This window comes from Euprymna scolopes, chromosome 12 (assembly GCF_053919585.1).
Source record: "Euprymna scolopes isolate OS-2025 chromosome 12, ASM5391958v1, whole genome shotgun sequence".
NCBI lineage: Eukaryota > Metazoa > Mollusca > Cephalopoda > Sepiida > Sepiolidae > Euprymna > Euprymna scolopes.
In genome coordinates this window covers 144,532,122-144,552,315 of record NC_136493.1, presented here as the reverse complement: position 1 = coordinate 144,552,315, position 20,194 = coordinate 144,532,122, and the positions used below count along the sequence as shown (strand labels likewise).

At 32.5% G+C, this 20,194-nt stretch overlaps 1 protein-coding gene across 2 annotated transcripts in view; it reads right to left on the bottom strand.

Moving 5' to 3' along the window:
- Positions 1 to 20,194, bottom strand: part of LOC145291524 (putative thioesterase PNKD) — a 238,241-nt gene that overhangs the window by 110,430 nt on the left and 107,617 nt on the right. For both annotated transcript variants that reach the window (XM_080137513.1, XM_080137512.1), the window contains exon 2: positions 6,054 to 6,169. In XM_080137513.1, the coding sequence (XP_079993639.1) occupies positions 6,054 to 6,169 (116 nt within the window). The remainder of the gene's footprint in view (positions 1 to 6,053; positions 6,170 to 20,194) is intronic.

Genomic DNA, 20,194 nt, shown 5'->3' with positions numbered 1-20,194 from the left:
ATGAAAACAGTATAAATATGAAACCCAATGTGTCATGGTGACTGTAAATTTCATGTCATTTCCAACATGCGTCAATCCTTTTTGAATAATCCCTGGATCATTGAACCAAAATTGGCATATGCTCCAGAGGGTGTCAATAGCATGAAATGAACAATCACGATGATGCCTTTAAGAAATTATTTTAAATAAAATTCGTTAACCCATGAATTCTCAAAAATAAGCTCTCTTCATCAGATGTGATTTTGATCTGTTATTCTATTGAGAATGTCTTTTATTTATCAAAAGGTTTTTTCTTTTATTTATATCTTCAAATTTATGCTCGTGTTTATCCTCTGATGAAAAGTGTTGTTTACTTTTGAAAATCCATGGATTAAGCATTTTTCTTTATTTTAATTCCTTGCTTGAATTTTTGATAGATTAATAAATATTATAATTTATCCAATTTTATTTCCATCTATTTTTCCTATTTTTTAATTGCTCTATCTAGTATATTGAGCTTTTTATTATCTTCATAGATTCCAATTTTAAGATAATATTTATACTTATATATTAATTTTATATATATATATATACTAAGCGTACTTATGGCCTATTGTATCACAACTACTACAACTATTCTTTGATTTAATTCGACAATTCATAAACTTTGATATAGCTTGAGACATTCTTATAGAATTATTATTATATTAAATAATGTCTATTTACTTCTATATTATTATTATTAATATTATGTATTAGCATTAATATAATTTATTATTCTTATATATAAATAAAAGACATATTTTACCATCTAATTTACAAACGTTCATGGTTTGTCCAGATACACTTGAAAAATATCTCTAGTTGGATAATGTAATTTCTTAAAGAAATGAAATTTAATTATAAGTTATTATTATGAAGAACATGTTGCAAAAATAAGAAAAATTGGCTAGTCAGAATTAAATATTGATTTCTCAGATTATAAGTCAATCTGTTTCTTGCAATCTTACATATTATCATCATTAAGTTTAATGTGTTTTATATGCTGGCATTTGTTGGACGGCTTTTAGAAACTGACTTATAAACTAACCTATCTCTGGTCAGGCTTTTATTTATCCCCATTTCTCTCAAATCTATTTGCATCACTTTTTCCAATGTTTTCCTTCAACTTACCCTGCTACCGCATCAGTCTTTTATTTACTAAATCAAGGACACTCATTCATTCTTTCAGAATAACCATATCAACAAAGTCGTCCGTTTTACACACATCTTCCTATACTGCTCAGATTTAAGCATGATGTCTTTAAGACTCACATTGCACATCCATCATATCATTCTCGTATGATTTCTCTCCATGCAACGAATATCTTCAACCTACACTGGCCAAGTTTCACTTCTATACACCATCACACTGCGCATGCATGACTGATAGACTCTTCCTTTAGTCAAGAGTTCTAATGTGCTGTTGGTTAGTAATAGCAGGAGTTCCATGTACTTACTCCATCCATTCATAGTTCCTGTGATTCCATGATATCATCAAGGTAAAAAAAAATTACTCAGCAACCTCAATTGCCATCCACATTTGAGTTCTCATTGGTTTTCATTGTCTTGCATACAAACTGGTTATTATATTCAACATAACCGTAACCCTACTGCACTTCTTGTGTAACCAATGCTTACAAATACCACAAAATATTGAGTTGAACCTAACTCCTTTCCCATAAACTGATCAAGGCAACTTTTCTTTCTGGGTGTTTTCCAACATTACAGCCACTGATTATTTTGGTAACATTCACTTTCATTAACTTTTCACAGCATCCCTCTTGATTCTAATCGTATCTCCACACACACACACACACACACACACACACACACACACACACACACACACACACACAATTATCGTAAAGTATAAGTAGGAGGACCAAATTTAACGTAGTGTCTTCCATATTGTTAAAACACCAAAGTGCAAAGAGAAAAAAACTGCTTCAACCCATTCAGTTTTTCGAAATATGCCAGGCATAAAGGACTGATGACTGACCCTCCTGTAATGCGATGAAGGACAAACCACATTAGATCGATGTTGAGTGAGGATTTTTTTTTTACATTAAAAAAAAAAAAAAAAAATGACACAAAAGTTTTTTCCAACGCACACTTTGGGAATTCTAGAAAGTGTTTTTTTTTTTTTGTTTTTTTTTCAATTGATACCAATTATTTCTGAGAGAGTGTGTAAAAGCTGGTTTGCTGCTTATCATGACACATAGTCAAGAGTTTCTGTCGATTCCTTATCTCAATTTCTGATTTCCTGTCAACTGAAAAAAAGTTTGTTCTTGAACCAACATTGCTTGCATTGCAACTAATGAACTTTTTAAGTGCTTGTTAGATGCACAGGGAACAGAAACTTCAAACTGATACAGATCAGAAATTGTATCACAGCTACGTGTCAAAATTCATTATGGCAGATGTAAGTAAGGAATAAACAATAACTTCCTATTATTTCTTTTTTAATCTCTCTCTCAATATATATATATATATATATATATATATATATATAAGAAAAGGCACTATGTGGATCAGTCTACATTTCAACACCATTAACTGTCTCGATGGTAACATTATTGGAAGGAGATCAATCCGTGTAGGGCCTTTTCTTACATTTTATATAATTTTAATTTAATTTTTTCATATAATTTTACTTATAAAAGCTCTACATGTGTATCAAGCACTTTTAAATTTTTTTTTTATTTGAACTTATATATATATATATATATATATATATATATATATATAGGGTGGAACGATAAAATTGTTGTTCTAGAAAAGATGACAATATTCCATTTCAGTTTAATGAAAACTGGTTTTCTTTTTTTTGTTGCAGACCATCTACTAGTTGGCCAGTTGTATACAAAATCCAAGAGCGATAGGAGTTTGCTATCATGTCTGAAAGTGATACAATGAACAAGATCAGAGATGCACCACTTTACAACTCATACTCTCAACCAATCCAAGTTATGACAACAGGACCATTGCCAGCACCCTCAAAATACATCGCTGGATTGCCATGAATAGCAGGGACGTGCCCAGGGTGATGAAAACAAAGTTTCTGGCCATGGTTATGGTCTTTGTTGTGGTTTCTAGTGAAGGTCACATCATGCCACCTCACATCTTCGAAGTCAACACCAAAGTGCACCTGGATGTGCTGAAGAATGTGGTGCAATCAGGTGACCACTGGCAGAGCCTGGCGTGTGGCAGCAGGACAGCACCAGCCCACAAGTCCAAAGAGACTCAGGCTTGGTTTCAGAAGGAGTGCTATAACTTTGTACCCTGGACCTGGGCTACTTCGTTTGGTCATACTTAGAGAACATCACCAACATGACCTCCCACAACACCAAAGCCAGTCTGATTGCAGCCATCTGCTAAGTATTCGTCGAGCTCCTACTGATGCTTGTGGAAAAGGCATGCTCCCAGTTCTGGACCAGTATCGAGGCTGAAGGCAGCTACATTAAATAGATGTCAACTCTACTACATAAGCAAGTTACCTGAATTGATTTTTTCAATAAAAGTTTTAAAATATATATTAGAGTACTCATCCCAGACCAAGTAAAATTAATTCCTTAAACAAAACCATTTTTATGTTTCCTTACAGAGAGTACAATCAAGATATGACACGAAACCTTATGTCTAGAATCTTTATTCCAATTTTGATCAAAATTCATTAGAAAATATCAAAAATAAGGCATCTTGAGAAAAAACTGAAATTCAGACAATTTTATGACTAGAAACCAAATTCAATGGCAGAGATACTTTTCTCTTCATATGTTCGTATATATCTATGTACAGGATTCACTTTTTAACTAGGCATGAGGATCCCAAGTGTGGGCTATGTTTAGTACAATTTAGTTTTATGCAAAAGGAGTCAAAAAAGGATGAAAGCCTTTAATGAAAATTTAGATAAGTCTGATTTGGAAAAAATTTTAACAATAGCTATAAGACAATTAAGAAATATTCCACAAATTTCAGTTTCTTTGAAATATTTTAAAGGGTTTTTAGGGGTCATAATACGAGCACAATCCTTCTCTCACTGGCCCCTCTCCTCTCCCGACCATAACCCACTGGGTTACTTCGTTTGGTCATACGTCGAGAACGTTTGAAAATTAAAATATTTCATAGTTACATGAAATTCAATTCATAGTCAGGCAACAATCAAGCAGGATTCCCCGAGTTTCAATTTCTTCTTAATATCCCTTAAGTTTAAACCTTAAATTTTAAACATTTTCTAGAATTAAAATTCTAATTATTTATATAACATAAAATTGCCAGATTTTACATGTTGGCCCTAAATAGCAATGCATATGATGCATCAATATTTGATTCTGACTATCTAATCAATTACATCATTTATAACTTTCTTGTTTGCTATTGAAAATTTCAAATCCAATCGAATTCATTGCTTAAATAATATCTATATCCGGTTCAATATTCCCTGCAATAACTTATACATTGGTACATAAAATCAGTAACATTTATTTGATAGAAATTATGCAAAATCATAAATTGCTACGCTAATTTTCATCTGCAGGTGCATACTTTCCATTCTGCATTCATATATTTATTCATTAGCAGGCCACCCAGCGCTACCCGGTCGTAAAATATGCATAAATATTATATTTTAATTCATACAGAAACTGAGACATGTGCATGCCAGTATTATGTTTTTTTTTTCTAAACTGTTCACTTTTTGTAAGTAAAAAAAAAAATACTCAAGCTGAGATCGAAACCAAAACCTAAAGACAGTGAGTCAAGTACAATAACCATTAGACCAGCATGACACGATCTTTAAAAAGTGTTTTCAAAATACTTATTCTTATAAGTAATCCGTAATGTGAACTATTCATGCATGCACACTTGTTAAACAGTTGTCAAACAGATAAAAATCTGATCACCCTGAAGTACCAATTTTTCAATTTTAACTCCTTAGCAGCCCTTTTTTCGGATGAAACCAGATTAAAAAGTTTTCCACGTGATATTCCAAATTTTAAGTCTGTAGATCAAAAATTCGTTGAGTATATAGGTTGAGAATTCCGCGCGCACACACACACACACACACACACAAACACTTTTATAGATATATATAGAGATTTTCCAAAATATCTTCATTTACATTTTCTGGCTATTCAATTCACTTTTCATTCTAAAATATAATCTACTATACAGTGACTACTATACAAGAGTTTAGAAACAAGTTTTCAACAAAAATTAGATAACATACATTTTCAGTAAAATACATCATCATGACACAGCTGTTCTCAAGGAGGTGAATAAAAGTAAGGATATTATTTTTGAGATGAGGATAGATAATGTGTGTTATTTGTATTATTCGGACTACTCTTCTCATCTTTAATGTTATTTTCATAAGTGATTGAATATGGAATTTATTCTTTTGGAAACTATTGAAATTGTTGAGAAGTTTTCTTATCTAGGTCATGCCACTGGAACACAGGGGAGAGTAGGTGCTAGTGTGATTGCAAGAATTATGAGTAAATGGAAGTTACCACTGTTGATCAAAGCAAGAGTCTAGCAGGCATGTGTATGCAGTGTGATGATGTATAAAAATGAAATCTGGCTAGTGAGGGTTGAGGACATGCATTGCATGGAGAGAAATACATGAGAATGAAATGATGGATGTGTAATACGAGCCTTAAAAACAGGCTTAGTTCTGATGACCTCAAAGGAAGATTAAATCTGGACATCATAGGAAGATGTGTACAGGACAGGAAACTTTGATGGTATGGTCATGTTGAAAGAATGGAGGAGAGTTCTTGGGTATGTAAATGTAGAACAGTTAAGATAACAGTTTCTGTTCATAGGGCCAAACCTAGGACAACATGGAAGAAAGTGATAAAAATGGACCCAAGGGGAAAAAATATAAATAAAAATCTGGCCAGAGATATGTTACTTTGGAAATCAATTTTTTAAAGCCGTCCAACACATGCCAGCATTTAAGATGGACATTAAACTGATGAAACTTTCTCATGAACTTCATCACAATAATTAAAATATGAATAATGACTCACCAACAAATTCTGTAGCATGACATTTTGAATGACCATCTGGATGTTCTAATGTCGATTTTGTGATCTCTCTGCGATGATAAAAATAACCCATGCGTGTTTTGGTGTATAGAAAATACCTGAAATTAGAATAAATTTTTTTTTAATAAAAGAAAATTAAAAAATGATTCATATAACTTGAATTGTTTGTTTTATTTAAAATGGAATAAAAACAAAATTTTGTGAGAACGTTCAGATAAGAACTTCTTGACTGGTCGTTAGATCTTTGGCACAGAATATTGGCGGGAATACTTTATGGGAACATCTGCAATTTCAGTTATTGGATCTTGCCAATAATTAATATTTCTCATTTTTACCAAAAATTAACATGCAGCAAGTCACTTTTGAGATGCCCCATACATTAAATGTTTAACGAGTCACTTTTGAGATGCCCCATGCATTACATGGTCAACAAGTCACTTTGGTGATGCCCCGTGCATGATATGTTCAAAGAGTCACTTTTTTTGAGATGCCCCGTGCATTACATGTTCAAAGAGTAGTATCTGTTCTTCAGATGCTGCACTTCCATTTCTTGTTCTCTTTCGGTGGAGGAGAAATCCTTCACGACTGAGACAATTTTTATTTTTGTATCTTTTCTCCACGTTAAAAAACGACCCTGGTGTCTAACTCTGTCCCGTGGGGAGGCATAGTAAATAGGTACATGTTCAAAGAGTCACTTTTGAGATGCCCCATGCATTACATATTCAACGGGCCAATTTTGAGATGCCCTGTGCATTACGTGTTCAACAAATCACTTTTGAGATGCCCCATGTATTACATGTTCAACAGATCACTTTCGAGATGTCCCATGCATTCCGTGTTCAAAGAGTCACTTTTGAGATGCTCCATGCATTACATGGTCAGCAAGTGATCTTTGAGATGTCTTGTGCATTACATGTTCAACAAATAACTTTTGAAATGGTGTTTGTATGAATTTAAAATTCTAAAAATAATTTCGTTTTCATTCATTTAATTACAACCAGAGGAAAAATTCTTTCGCCAAAATAGAAACGCAATTATAGAAACTTAATAGCTTCAACAAGGCCGTCATTGTTTACTTGAAATTACATCTTACAATATTTTTAGGAGAAGTATTTTTAGCTGACTATGTAGGGGAGCAGAGTTGAAACTACCTACCACCTACCTCATCCCTCTCCAAACCAGTGGAGGTATATCACTGGGTTTTAACAGCGCTTCAAAGGTTTCCATAGTTTTGTAGTTTGATTTTTCTTTACTTAAAATGTGGCTGATAATTTTTGTAGAAATACGTTTTTTGCGGTGACAACATATTTAAAAAAATAAATAACTTTACTTCAAATGTGTATTAATCTAACTCAAACATAATTTCTATGAAGCTTTTGCTCCTAAACATCCCTATTAAGTTAAATGTAGGGATTTTTATTCCTTATTTGTATATAATAGTCATTCCCTATTTACTTGGCTTCTCACGATGGCAAGGTTAGACACAAGATCAGCTTATCATGTGAAGAAAATCTAGCCCCTCCCCAAAAAAAAAAAAGAACTTTTTAGGTAAACATGAAAATTACCTCAGTCTAGAAGGATTTTTTCTTCATTGACAATATTAGAACAGATACTACTCTTAACTTTGATCCAAAAGTTCCAAAATGAAGTCAGTAAGTTCGATTTCAGTCATCAATAGTTTTCATTTAAAAAAAAAATCAATATTTAATTCTGATTTGTCTATTTTGTGTGTGTGCGCACGCACGCAATGTTGGTACATGTATAATTTGATTTAATTTGTTTGAGAAATTATTCCATCCAACCAGAATAAATTTCAAAATGATAATATTTTAAGAGAAAGGGAAGTAATTTTATATTAGTCAATACAGAGTTGATACTCTTTTTGTGACCTGCTATCCAGTTAAAAAAAATAGATTTTTTTTTTTTTTTTTGCATTTCGATTACATACATTAGAAATAAAAGTAAAAATAATCCAGGGCAACGCCAAGTAGGGACAGCTAGTAAAATATAATTTATTGGATGAATGCTGGCAGAATGCATTAAAAATAGATCATTGGTTGATATTTGGTGATTAAGAAAAGTAAACACATTAGCTTGTATCTAAAGAGTAGTTTTCCAGTAGTGACCTTATCATGGATTGGAGAGAGGGAGCAGTTATTACATGATGTCAACAACCTTAAAGAGAAAAAGTACATAGAAAATTCAATGGAGGATGACAAATTTATCCAATTCATCCTTTATTATAATGGAGCTATCATGTATGAATGTTTGAAACCAAAACTAAAATATTATTTTTTTTTTTTTCCACTGGGGAGGGTGTCACCACTTATCAAGACTCAAATGCCACTCAAGGATAAGGGTTAATAAGTATCAGGTTGGTGAGACAACACCATGATAATCAGTAATCATGGAAATTAGGTAGAATTTGATTATTTAAGAAGACACTTCAACAAGAACTTGTTTACATTGGACATTACTGCTTACAATTAATTGAACACGTTGCTATTTTATTATATAGTGGGAGTGGGGGGGGGGGTAAAATTATGAATTCATACCTTTTTGAATGGTATTAGTATGTAATTAAACACAATAAAATTTGAACTTGGCATAGTCTAAGACGGTATGTGAGCAGTTGGCTAGCAACCTTTGAAATAATCTGAACAAGAACTCATCCATTCTTACGATGCATTCATTCAAGAGGAAAATGCAATTTAAAACTGAAGCCTAACAGATCAACTAACGAATAAACATTGTGGCATCTACAAATGCTATTTCAAAACAGGATGCAACTTATGGACACCACTTAAACTGAACCCTAAGATATTTCTTCCTTAACTCAAATACGTATGAGGGGGGCAATGCAACAAATAATAAAGATACTTGAACATGCACGATCAGAGAGAAAAACATTAAAGAAATGCAAAGATGCAGCTAAAAAATACAGAGCTGAACATGGCTCAACTAAAAAAAAATTACAGAGCCGAATGTGGTTCAAGTAAAAAAAAAAAAATACAGAGCTGAACATGGCTCAACTAAAAAAAAATTACAGAGCCGGATGTGGCTCAAGTAAAAAAAAAATACACAGCCGGATGTGGCTCAAGAAGTAAAAAAAAAATACAGAGTCGAACATGGCTCAACTAAAAAAATAGAGTTAGACGTGGCTCAATTAAAAGAAAAGAAATGAATATCGCCTAGATCCGAACTAATTGAGAAAAAAAAATTAGAAAAAAGGAACTTCAAATTTAAAGAATTACAATTTCTGAATTCTAGTCAATAACTCAGTATATGTTATCAGTTTTGGATTAGAATCTGAATTTCATTTTTAAATAAAAAGATAAAATAGCAGATGTCTTTTTTTCTTTCTCTTTTTTTTTTTGATACAAAGATAAAATAGCAGATGTCTTCTTTCTTTTCTGTCTTCTTTTCCAATTGACCGTTCAATTTTAGTCAAATGTGAAAGAAAAAACGAAAACTTTGCTTTTGGCATTCTTGGGTGATGGAATCAAAATTCCACAATAACAAACATTGGAATATTAAATTGTTCTCTGGAAAAAAATATTAATTTGTAACTATTTTAAGGCATATCAATCCACTTGTGGATTCTAATGAGAACCAGTGGATTTGTAGCAAGATAAGTGGACATATAAAAAAAAATAGGATTAGTATGATAAATTTCCACATAAGGTTAAAACTTGGAGTGGAATTTTCCAATTAGAATGTTACATGTTCTGGCAAAGACGTCACAAACAGGAAGCAGTTAGCCTTATGTGACAAATAAGTAGAAAGGTGGATCTTTCTCTTTCGACTGAATCACAAGAAAAAGCAATCAGACTTTCCAATAGTTGCCTTCAGCCCCATCAAGAGGCAGTCGAGTGTTTTATTCATACACATGCAAGCTATGAAGAAAGAAAAACCTCTAAAATGTTTTATTTTATTTATTTGGAAATCATGCCAGACAAGGCATGAAGCCACTTGATGCAAAAAGCTAACAAAAAACAAAAGGTGATTATCACAGAAGTACATGCCTACTTAGACTTGAAAAAAAAAAGTTATAGGTTGGAGTAAAAAGCTCAGCAGAAAGAGTTCTACAAGTCTGCAGTTCTTGGAAATAAACTATTGGAATATAAAGTTGTATTACGATGAGGTATCAAGACAATGAATTGATGTGAACCACTAGACTAACGAGTCACAAGAGCTGGAACAAAAGAAACAGGGAATAGACCAAACAATTCTGAACAACACATACCATAATATTATTTAGATAAAAACTGAGACTAGCAACATCACATCTATAAAAAAGAGGTTGCAGAAAAGTAATTAATAACGCTTATGAAAGCTTTGAGTAGAAGAACGACAGACAGAAGAGAAAATGAAAATTTGACTGATACATCACCACTGTGACTACGTAAATACGACCAACTAATTCTGCTAACAAAACAAAAGCAGTGTGGGGATTAAGATATACTCCAGGTAAGTTACAGATTAATAAATAAAGAATTTAGTCCAAACTTCCCAGTGAATTATCCTTCTTCGGTAGTCCAAACAATCCAAATACTCCATTAGCGACCTTCATCTTTAAAAATTCAGAAGCACCATATCATATCCGTGTGGACCAAATTCAGCTAGACACCATTTCATAAACAGATCATACATTTGGAATTCTAACAACTAGGGTTCATCGAAAAAAATAAATAAAAAATCCTTTCCACCTATACACCAAGATACACCTAAAGAAAATTGCGACTGAAACGTTGTGAGAATAACACTCAAGATAAGACCAGTAATCCAAACAATCCAAATAATATAACTAATCAAAGTTTAGAAAAACGAATACGATTTTATTTTAAGTAAAAGTTTATTTTTGTTTAAAATGGGGTTTTAAAGTCATACGTTTTGGAAAGAGTTGGAGTACAAATTTTCAAGAATACTAGATGTTTGGATTTTTTTTTTTTATTCTTATTTTTACTCTCTCAAGAATCAATAGACACTCAATGAATATTGGAAGCCTTTTAAATACGAAGAATTATAGACGGATATTTTGGAAGTCTAATAGTTGAAGTCTGACTTTATACCTTCTGATTTTGTAACCCTAGTCCAGATAACCTACTGGCGTTAATAAATTGATTCACCATACTGCTGCATATCATCAAGGCAAGTAAACGTTTGTCCAGCAAACCATGTAAATGAGATTCTTCAATAAAAAAATCTTTAATTTGAAAATTAATAATCTTTTCATTTATGGATGCAAAAGTTCTTGGATTCCTCCTGAGATATGTCCATTAAAAATAATCATTTCAGGAATATATATTAGATTGAGCAAAAAGTTTGTGCATTTTTTTTTTTTTTTTTTTTTATTTTAAGTAGATATTAATGCAATTCATTTTTTATACACGATCAGGGCATCTGAAGAATGTCTACGATTTGTCTGTTTGTCAATCTTGTTCAACTATGGGTTTTATTTGATCCTTGTCGATCATCTTTAGCCAGCCAGAGCAAGGAACATTTCTTATTGAAAAATTTCCTTTTTGAATTTGAGCAAACCATTTTGAGCACATTCGTTGTGTAGCATCATTTTCTCATATACATGGTATATTTTTATGCCGGTTTCTGTAGCTTTTTTCTTTTACTGTAGTATAAAATTTTTTTTTTTTTAAAGCATCAGATGTCAGTAATGTATTGCTTAATCTTCTGTTTCAAGGGCCTGAAATACAAAGAAAACTCTAAGAACTCACTCGCTGCACCAAATACAGGATTTGAGTACTAGGAATATAGTAACCCAGAAAGATGAAACACATTTTTTGTTCAACACAATATATTTTCTGTGTGTCTTTTTATTTCACTGCTAGCATGAAAGAAACAGATAAGAACTTAGAATATCAGTAATCAAGTGTACATGTTTGGATCACATATATTATTAAATATCTAAGGCATATGGTCATCTTTGAGGTGTTTATGGGGTGAAAATTAATACCAAAGTGTACCTGGATGTGCTGAAGTGTGTGGTGATCCCTTGGTGCAATCAGGTGGCCACTGGCAGACCTAGGGTGTGGCAGCAGGACTCGGCGCCAGCTCACAAAGAGACCCAGGCTTGGCTTCAGAAGGAGTACTACAACTTTGTACCCTTCTCTCATTGGCACCACTTTCTTCCCCCAACCTAAACCTGCTAGACTACATTTAGTTATACATCGACAACTTTGCCAAGATGACCTCCCACAACATCAAAGCCAATCCAACTGCCGCCATCCGCCAAGACTTTGCCGAGTTCCCATCCGCGCTTGAGGAAGAGGCATGCTCCCAGTTCCAGACCCATATCAAAGCGGTGATTGAGGCTGAAGGCGGCTACATTGAATAGATGTTAGCTCTACTACATAATCGAGTTAACTGAATTGATTTTTTTCAATAAAAGTTTTAAAAAAGGCTGTTGTGTTGTTTTCTTTACGGCAACAAATGTATTCCCCCCTCACGCCTGTATTTAGTAAAGGAGCTTTAAGTACCACTTTTTAAGTCTTTGGTCCAATTCAATTGCAGATTGAATCCTAGTCTCACATTCCATTAGCGAACGCTTTTACTATTATGTTAAATGGACCAGTTAATGAAATCTGCATCATTTGTTGTTGAGTTTTGTGTCATGTCAACCATTTTATGTCAAACTTTTACATGTTTTTTGTATATGGTTGACTTGCAGATTAATTTGAACTTTAACCAAATTTTGTTGCATACAACACCTGGTCTTCTGAAATTGTCACCCATGTAGTACTGGCCAGAATCAACGTCACTTAACTTCAGTGATCTAATGTTTAGGAGAGATCAATACATGCTTTGATGGGAGCTAAATTATCTTCACATTAAAACCTTGCGTTGTGTATGTCTCCTCGTGTGGAGGCAAGTAAATAGAGACGCATCAAGCTTGATCATATAGTTATTAAAGTATTAAGATCCCTTAAAAAGAAATTGCTTAAGAAAGAACAACTGATAAAAAAAAAAATCACAGTGTGCTTTTCCTCTGAGATAGATCAACCTTTGACAATAAATTAGATCCAGTGTTGAACAACACCTAACATTTTATCTCTGGTTGCCTGAAACCTACTAAACTGAATAACCTGTATCTTTTTACTGGCATTACACCTGCAGATGTCAAACGGAAAATTACCAACCAAGCAGGGATCAGAAAGTTTGCTAGTGAAGAACGCCATCTCTTTCATGGGCATAAACCAAGGACCAATGATTGAAATCAAGAAGCTTCCTCAGCCATATGAAGACCCTAACATTTCAAAGATATATTACAAGTCTAGACGGTATGGTTATAAAATGCCCTCATCAAACTGACATGGGAATTCCCCCTTCGGAAGCCCTATCTCTTGGCTTAGAAGCATCTTGGGTGCATTGGAAAACACTCAACCACCTGAGAATTAAAATGGAGGGATCAAAAGTTGCTATGGCTAGACGGACTTACAAAATCAATGCAATAATTCATCATGACGACCATATGAGACAACACTGCCTTGTCTACCCAACACACAAAGAAAATCTAATGATTATGGTCCAATTTTGCAATAATTATTCAACAAATATCTTTTATCTGAAAGTTGGAGGCTACAGAAACTGAAACATTGTGAAAATTACAACTAAGACGAGTAGATTAATCTGAACAATCAAAATAATACAAAAATGCCATTTTATGAAAATATAAAACTAAAGAGGCCTCTCGAACAGTGTTAAAACTATCCATTAGCAAGTTTTCCACCACTTTTTGCTTGAGAGGAGTGGAGGCATCGAAAGTAGAAAGCTTTAGAGGATATATAAAAGAGATTAAAAATAAACCTTCAAAATATTTGCAGGCTAAGCTATCTAAGTAAAAACAAAAAAAAAATTATATTGGCGACTGGTTATTTTTTTTTTATCAGTAACAGTTTGTATGTGCACATGCATATCAAGGGGAGATAAGCATGAAGATAAGAAATAAAATAGAATGAAAAAAAAAAAAAAAAAAAACGTTGACATCAAGAAAGTTATTCATGAGAAAATCACACGTGGGTGTAAAACATTTTTATCAGAATTGGAATTAAATGGGACGGACAGACATCCTGAATCAAATTTCTGTTTCAAACAAAATTATTTGTACGAATTTAGGAGAGTAGGAGTTATTTATTTTTTTTAGAGAAGATTACTTGAGAGAAATTGGTTTTCCAAGAGGACAGCTTAACAAATATTTGTTTACATTAGTCTTGAAGACGATCATGCACTCGGTGGTTGAGCAGCAGATTCATGGTATCCTGTTCCATAGATGGAATGTTCTAGGAAAGAAACATTGTTCGTAGAAGTTCCATTTGGTTTTTGGAGAAAAAGAAAGTTCATTGTTGTAGTTGTAACTTAACGAATTCTTTATGAAAGGTAGGGCCATGGATTGAAGCTCAGTCGAATATTTAGTGATAAGTGGGGACACTTTAGTGATCGTCTCATCTGCAAAAGGGGTGGTTCTAAACAAACGTCATTCTCACCAAACCTCAAAGTTCTCAAATTTTAATAAATAAAATTATAGATCAAAATTATATTATGCTTTGGTTGATTGTCAATTTTAGAGAGAAAAAAAAATCATACGTCTCTAGAGAAAATCCACAGCATCTATTATATAAGGGAGAGTTGTCTGCGTGTTAGTGTGTGTGTTTGTATGTTATTAAAAACTTTGTTATCCTCATCGAAACAAGTACCATCTGAAAGATCAATGCTCCAGATGAATAATATGTGAAAATTAGAAAAAGATTAATTCTGTAGCAGTCAACTGAACCACTTTTTGGAAGGGGGGGTCCGCTTTTTGTCACGTCACGCACACATATCAAACTAAAACTATGTTTAAAAAGCTTATGTTGCAATGGCATGACGTCATGTGACCGTGTGGGCAAAAGGGTTTGTAAGTTTTTGCTTTCTTTCCCTCTTTCACGTTTCATGTTTGAGCCCGGACACTGCTCGTTTTTTTTTTTTTTTTTTTTTTTGCGGTCGCACAGGCACTCCCTACTATTTTGATTGAAAGAAAAGAAAGTTGTTTTGATTCATTTATTTTTTAGGGGGGGTCCAGCACATGGGCAACAAAAAGCTGGAAACCTTTTGAAAGCATCATATGTATCCCATGTCTTCAGATATAACATCCGGATAATAAAAAAAGTTTCCAGACAACTATCAGAATCGTTACTGGTGATGTAGAGGTAATAGAAGCCAAAACTTTGACACTAAAAAAAAAAAAAAAAAAAAAAAAAAAAATCAACGAGTCAAATATCAAGAAAAAACTGATAAAAAAATTCTACATACATACATATATAGACACGAAGAGTTACATTAAGCGACCTATTTGTTCATTGCAGGGCTCAATTTTCCCAAGGAAAAATAAAACACTGCACTGTTTTATCTAAAATATAAGAAAAAAATATTTTTTGTAACATATATAACAATTTTTTTTTTTTTAACGTTGGCTCATCTTCAGGCAAAACAAACGTATTCCCTCCAACGTCCTCCTTGACTATCCTATTTCCCTTTTCTCTTTGGTGCTCAACGCCTTTTCATTTTCCATCAAAGACGAGGAAGGGGGGGGGGATTGAAAATTATTTTTCTTTTTAGGTTTTTATTCTTGGAGCAATAATATATTTCAACTTTGAATATTTGCTTTGATTAAAATACTTTTTTTTTTTTTAATTAAATTGTCAATAAATGTATATACTGCTTTTGTGAATAGATTAATCTAACGGAGAAGAAAGAAAACTTTTCTGCTATATAATATATGGTATATAAAGTATTATTCCATATTCTATATTATTATGTTTTTTTTTACATGGGGTCACCACTTATCAAGGCCCGGAGGCCACTCAGGGATAAGGGTTATTGCGTGTACAGTAATCAAAGCAGTAAATATGGTTATAGTTATATATTGTATATTTCTATTTAAATCATTTTTTTAACTCAACGAGGTTAAATCACATTTATTTGTAAGGAAAACACGTTAAAACAAAAATATTGTTGACCTTGTGTATGGCTTTGAATAGCAGCAGTGACTTTTAATATCGGATTTATGACAGGGCGGCCATGAAATAGGTAAGCAGACAAATTTTTTGAAACCGGAAGTCACAAACTAGATGGACAGTTTATGCTGGCAAGCTAATCTGAGTGTTATATAATTACATAGATATATAAATTCACCTGTCATCCTTTATTTAAAAAGATAGGATCGCCCAATCATGGAAGACAGGATGCAAAAAAGTAAGCAAAATTCATAGAGTTTTATTTATACATACACACACATATATATATATATATATATATATATATATTTATACATACACACACACATATAAAATGTAGGGAGTAGCAAAATGTCACATTTGAATAGGCAGTCTTTTTTTAGTTTGAAAAAATGCTAGAGTTACTGGTGGAATAGGTTTAATGATTAAAAACATGAAATCCTGAGTGATGTCAGTTCATCATTGATATTTGATATCGGATTATCTGCATGTTTCTCGGATTATCTGATATGTTTTGCAATTATATAAAATATAGTTATTTACAGAAACGTGTTTCGTCGCCGCTATGATTCCTCAGTGTGGCTACACCTATCGAGATTCTAAATCGCCCCCTCCCAAATAGATTGCATCAATAAAAATAATCACTATATCTATCTCAAATATAATGCGTAGTGATGATTTTTATTCATGCAATACATATATATATTTCTGTAGAAATATATTTTCTTATATATCAATCCTTATTTAAGAAGCTCAATGTAATTACAGAGCAATATAGAGAATGAATGACAAAAAGTTATATTTCAAAATTCATGATGTTCACCATCTTATAATTTATTCCTTTCAGTTGACTTATACAATTCTTGACAGTATCTGTTTTGTAGCGCAAAATCAATCACTTAATTATTATATCAATCAGTAAATCTATTATGCCCTTAACTCATCAAAAGAAATAGCAACAATCAATCTGTCAAAAGAAATTGAAATGTGATTTGACATGATTAAAATCCGAAAATTGGAAGAAAGACGGCAAATACCTTTTTATTTTTCCATTACGCCATATTGAATTTTTATCAAACAAAGTCATTAAACCCAACTATTCGTACTAACAATTTTAATTAATTTATGAATCTTCTATTTAATAATTAGTAAATTTATTAATTCTAATTTGTGTGTACATACTTATGAAAATAATATCAACAAATTATAAACTATTATACATGTTTGTATATACAAAACTAAACTAAAACAAAAAAAAACAAAATAAAAACGATTGATCATTACGATCGGTTATCATAACTAATCAATTAATTTGAATTGAAAACCATACATAATTCAATTCTGTTAGCTATTATAATCAAGCTTATTAATCATTACAATTATAATTTTTAAAATCATACAATTCATAAAACTATACATACGTTTTGTTAAGTTTAAATATAATCTGAAAACTCCTTTATATCGTAATTATAAATAATTAAATTTACTTAAAGTGAGGCAGAGTTACCTCCCTTGGAACAAATCTAACAAAATATTAACTTTATATTTATTTATTTATTTAACCAACTCGTAGACATCCATATTCAACTAATAAGTAATTTTAATATAGTTTTAATGTCTTTCACTTAATTTTATTTTAAAAAAATTAAAACGATTTATATTATAAATTAATTCACTAATATTTACAATATAAAATGTCAGTATTAAAAATAATTTCAATCTATAGTCATAAGTTATACTTCATATCTTCTAATGTTGAATTGTAAATTAATTAGTTACTTACATTTATTTTAATTTTTATTTATATATTTATTCATATTATCAATATCAGCCCCACCATTATTATTTATATTGAAAGTAATATTTTTAATTTCATATTTCACAAACTAATATATATATATATATATATATATATATATATATATAATTGTAGTTAAGCAATTCGATTAATCTGTTTGGTTCTTCCTATTTTACAGCATATCTACTCTTTTCGAGTTATTGAATGCCAAAATAAGATATCTATGAAAAACAATTCATTTTATACGAAGATAAATGCAATTTTACAGTGTTGGAGGAAATCGTGGATTCATACCTTTCTTTATGGTATTAGCGCTTAACTGAACACAATAGAATTGAACTTTTATGTAGCTATGATATACAACATGCTTGACCAGTGACCGTTCAAAGGAAATCCATTATAGACTCATCTTGAATTAGAACAATGGGATCCATTATGTTCATTTTCAGCAGGACCATCCTTTGTTTGATCAGGTTGTCTTTTGTGAAACCACTACAGCTGCAATGAGTGATTACGTTTTCTCCCACTTAAACGATTTTTGATTAAAAACAATTAAACTATTTTACCATTCAATACCATTAAAGCATTCTACAATGAAATAAATAAAACATTATTTAGCATAATGGTTAGAGTGTACTCTAATAAAATGGAAGACCAGAGTTCAATCTCCGTTCAAACCACATCAAAGTCTGTAAATAAAAAATGATACTTGATTCTTCCTTATTAAACACTCATTATAAAGTGAGGATTAAGGAGCCATTCAGAGAAAGGAGTAGTGCTCCTCTCTATATCTTTGTATTATAGCCATCAAAAAGGGAGCCAGCGGGTCGCCCTTGACTACGGTTGATCCATTCATTTATTTATTACAATTTATGAAAAACATTTGACTAAAAATATTAAAGCATGTTTTTTTTTTTGAAAAAAAGAAAATCATTAGAATGTTATAATTAAAATAAAAATTATTAAATTAGTTACTGACGTCTCAGTCTGAAGAGATCATCTTGAATACAACTGAAAGATTACAAATACACAGGACATATATATTGAGAGTCAATCAAGAACGTTTTGTGCATAAACTACAGCACTATTTCCCTTAAGTTTAATTCTTCATCATTGCAACAGCGCAAGAGCTACACGGCTAACAGGGTTCTATACAGGGTGGACCGATAAAGTTGTCACCCTAAAGAAAACAACACTACAGCTTTATTTTAAAACTTTTATTGAAAAAATCAATTTATGTAACTTGATTATATAGTAGAGCTGACATCTATTCAATGTAGCCGCCTTCAGCCTTAATCAACACCTTAATACAGGTTCAGAACTGGGAACATGCTTTTTCCACAAGCACTGACAGGAGCTCAATGAATACTTGATAGATTGTAGCAATCAGGCTGGCTTTAGCGTTGTGGGAGATCAAGCTGGTGATGTTCTCGACGTATGACCAAACGTAGTCCAGCGGGTTATGGTTGGGAGAGGAGGGGGGGGGCAGCAAGAGAAGGGTACAAAGTTGTAGCACTCATTTTGAAGCCAAGCCTGGGTCTCTTTGGACCGATTCCTGCTGCTGCTGCACTCAGGGTCTGCCAGCGGTCACCTAATTGCACCAGGGGATCACCACACTCTTCAGCACATCCAGGTACATTTTGGTGTTGACTTTCAAGCCAACTTCAAAGATGTGAGGTGCCAAACACCATAACCGGAAACTTTGTTGAGCTGTATCCTCAAGTGTTGAACCATCCAGATTTGCATTTTGAGGATGCTGGCAATGATCCTGTTGTCATTATTTGGATTGGTAGAGAGCATCAGTTGTACAGCGGCGCATCTCTGATCTCGCTCATTAAATATTGTGTCACTTTCAGACATGATAGAAGGCTGCTATTGCTCTTGGGATTTGTATGCAACTAGCAACTAGTAGATGGTCAGCAACAAAAAAAAAAGAAAAACGGTTTATCAAACGGAAATGGAATCGTGTCGTCTTTTCTAGGACGACGATTGCCTCTGTGCAAAACCTTTCTCGACTTCATATGCAACTACTGAGCCTTGATGTTCTCAGTCCAAAGTAAGAACCTGCAATCTTATAGGTGAATGCAATCCTGAGGGAAAATCTTCACGAGTTCTATGGAGAAATCTGGCTCGCTTAACAATAACAACTGGCAGCAATCCAATATTGCCTTTTTTGTTGTTGTTGTTGTTGTTGTTGTAATTGATTTAAAAGAAATATTAAAAACCTGCTCATTTAAAATTAAATTTAATTGAAACAAATCATTATACAACCATTAAATCAGCAATTGGCAATTCAACCTCAAGAGATCAGCCCATTT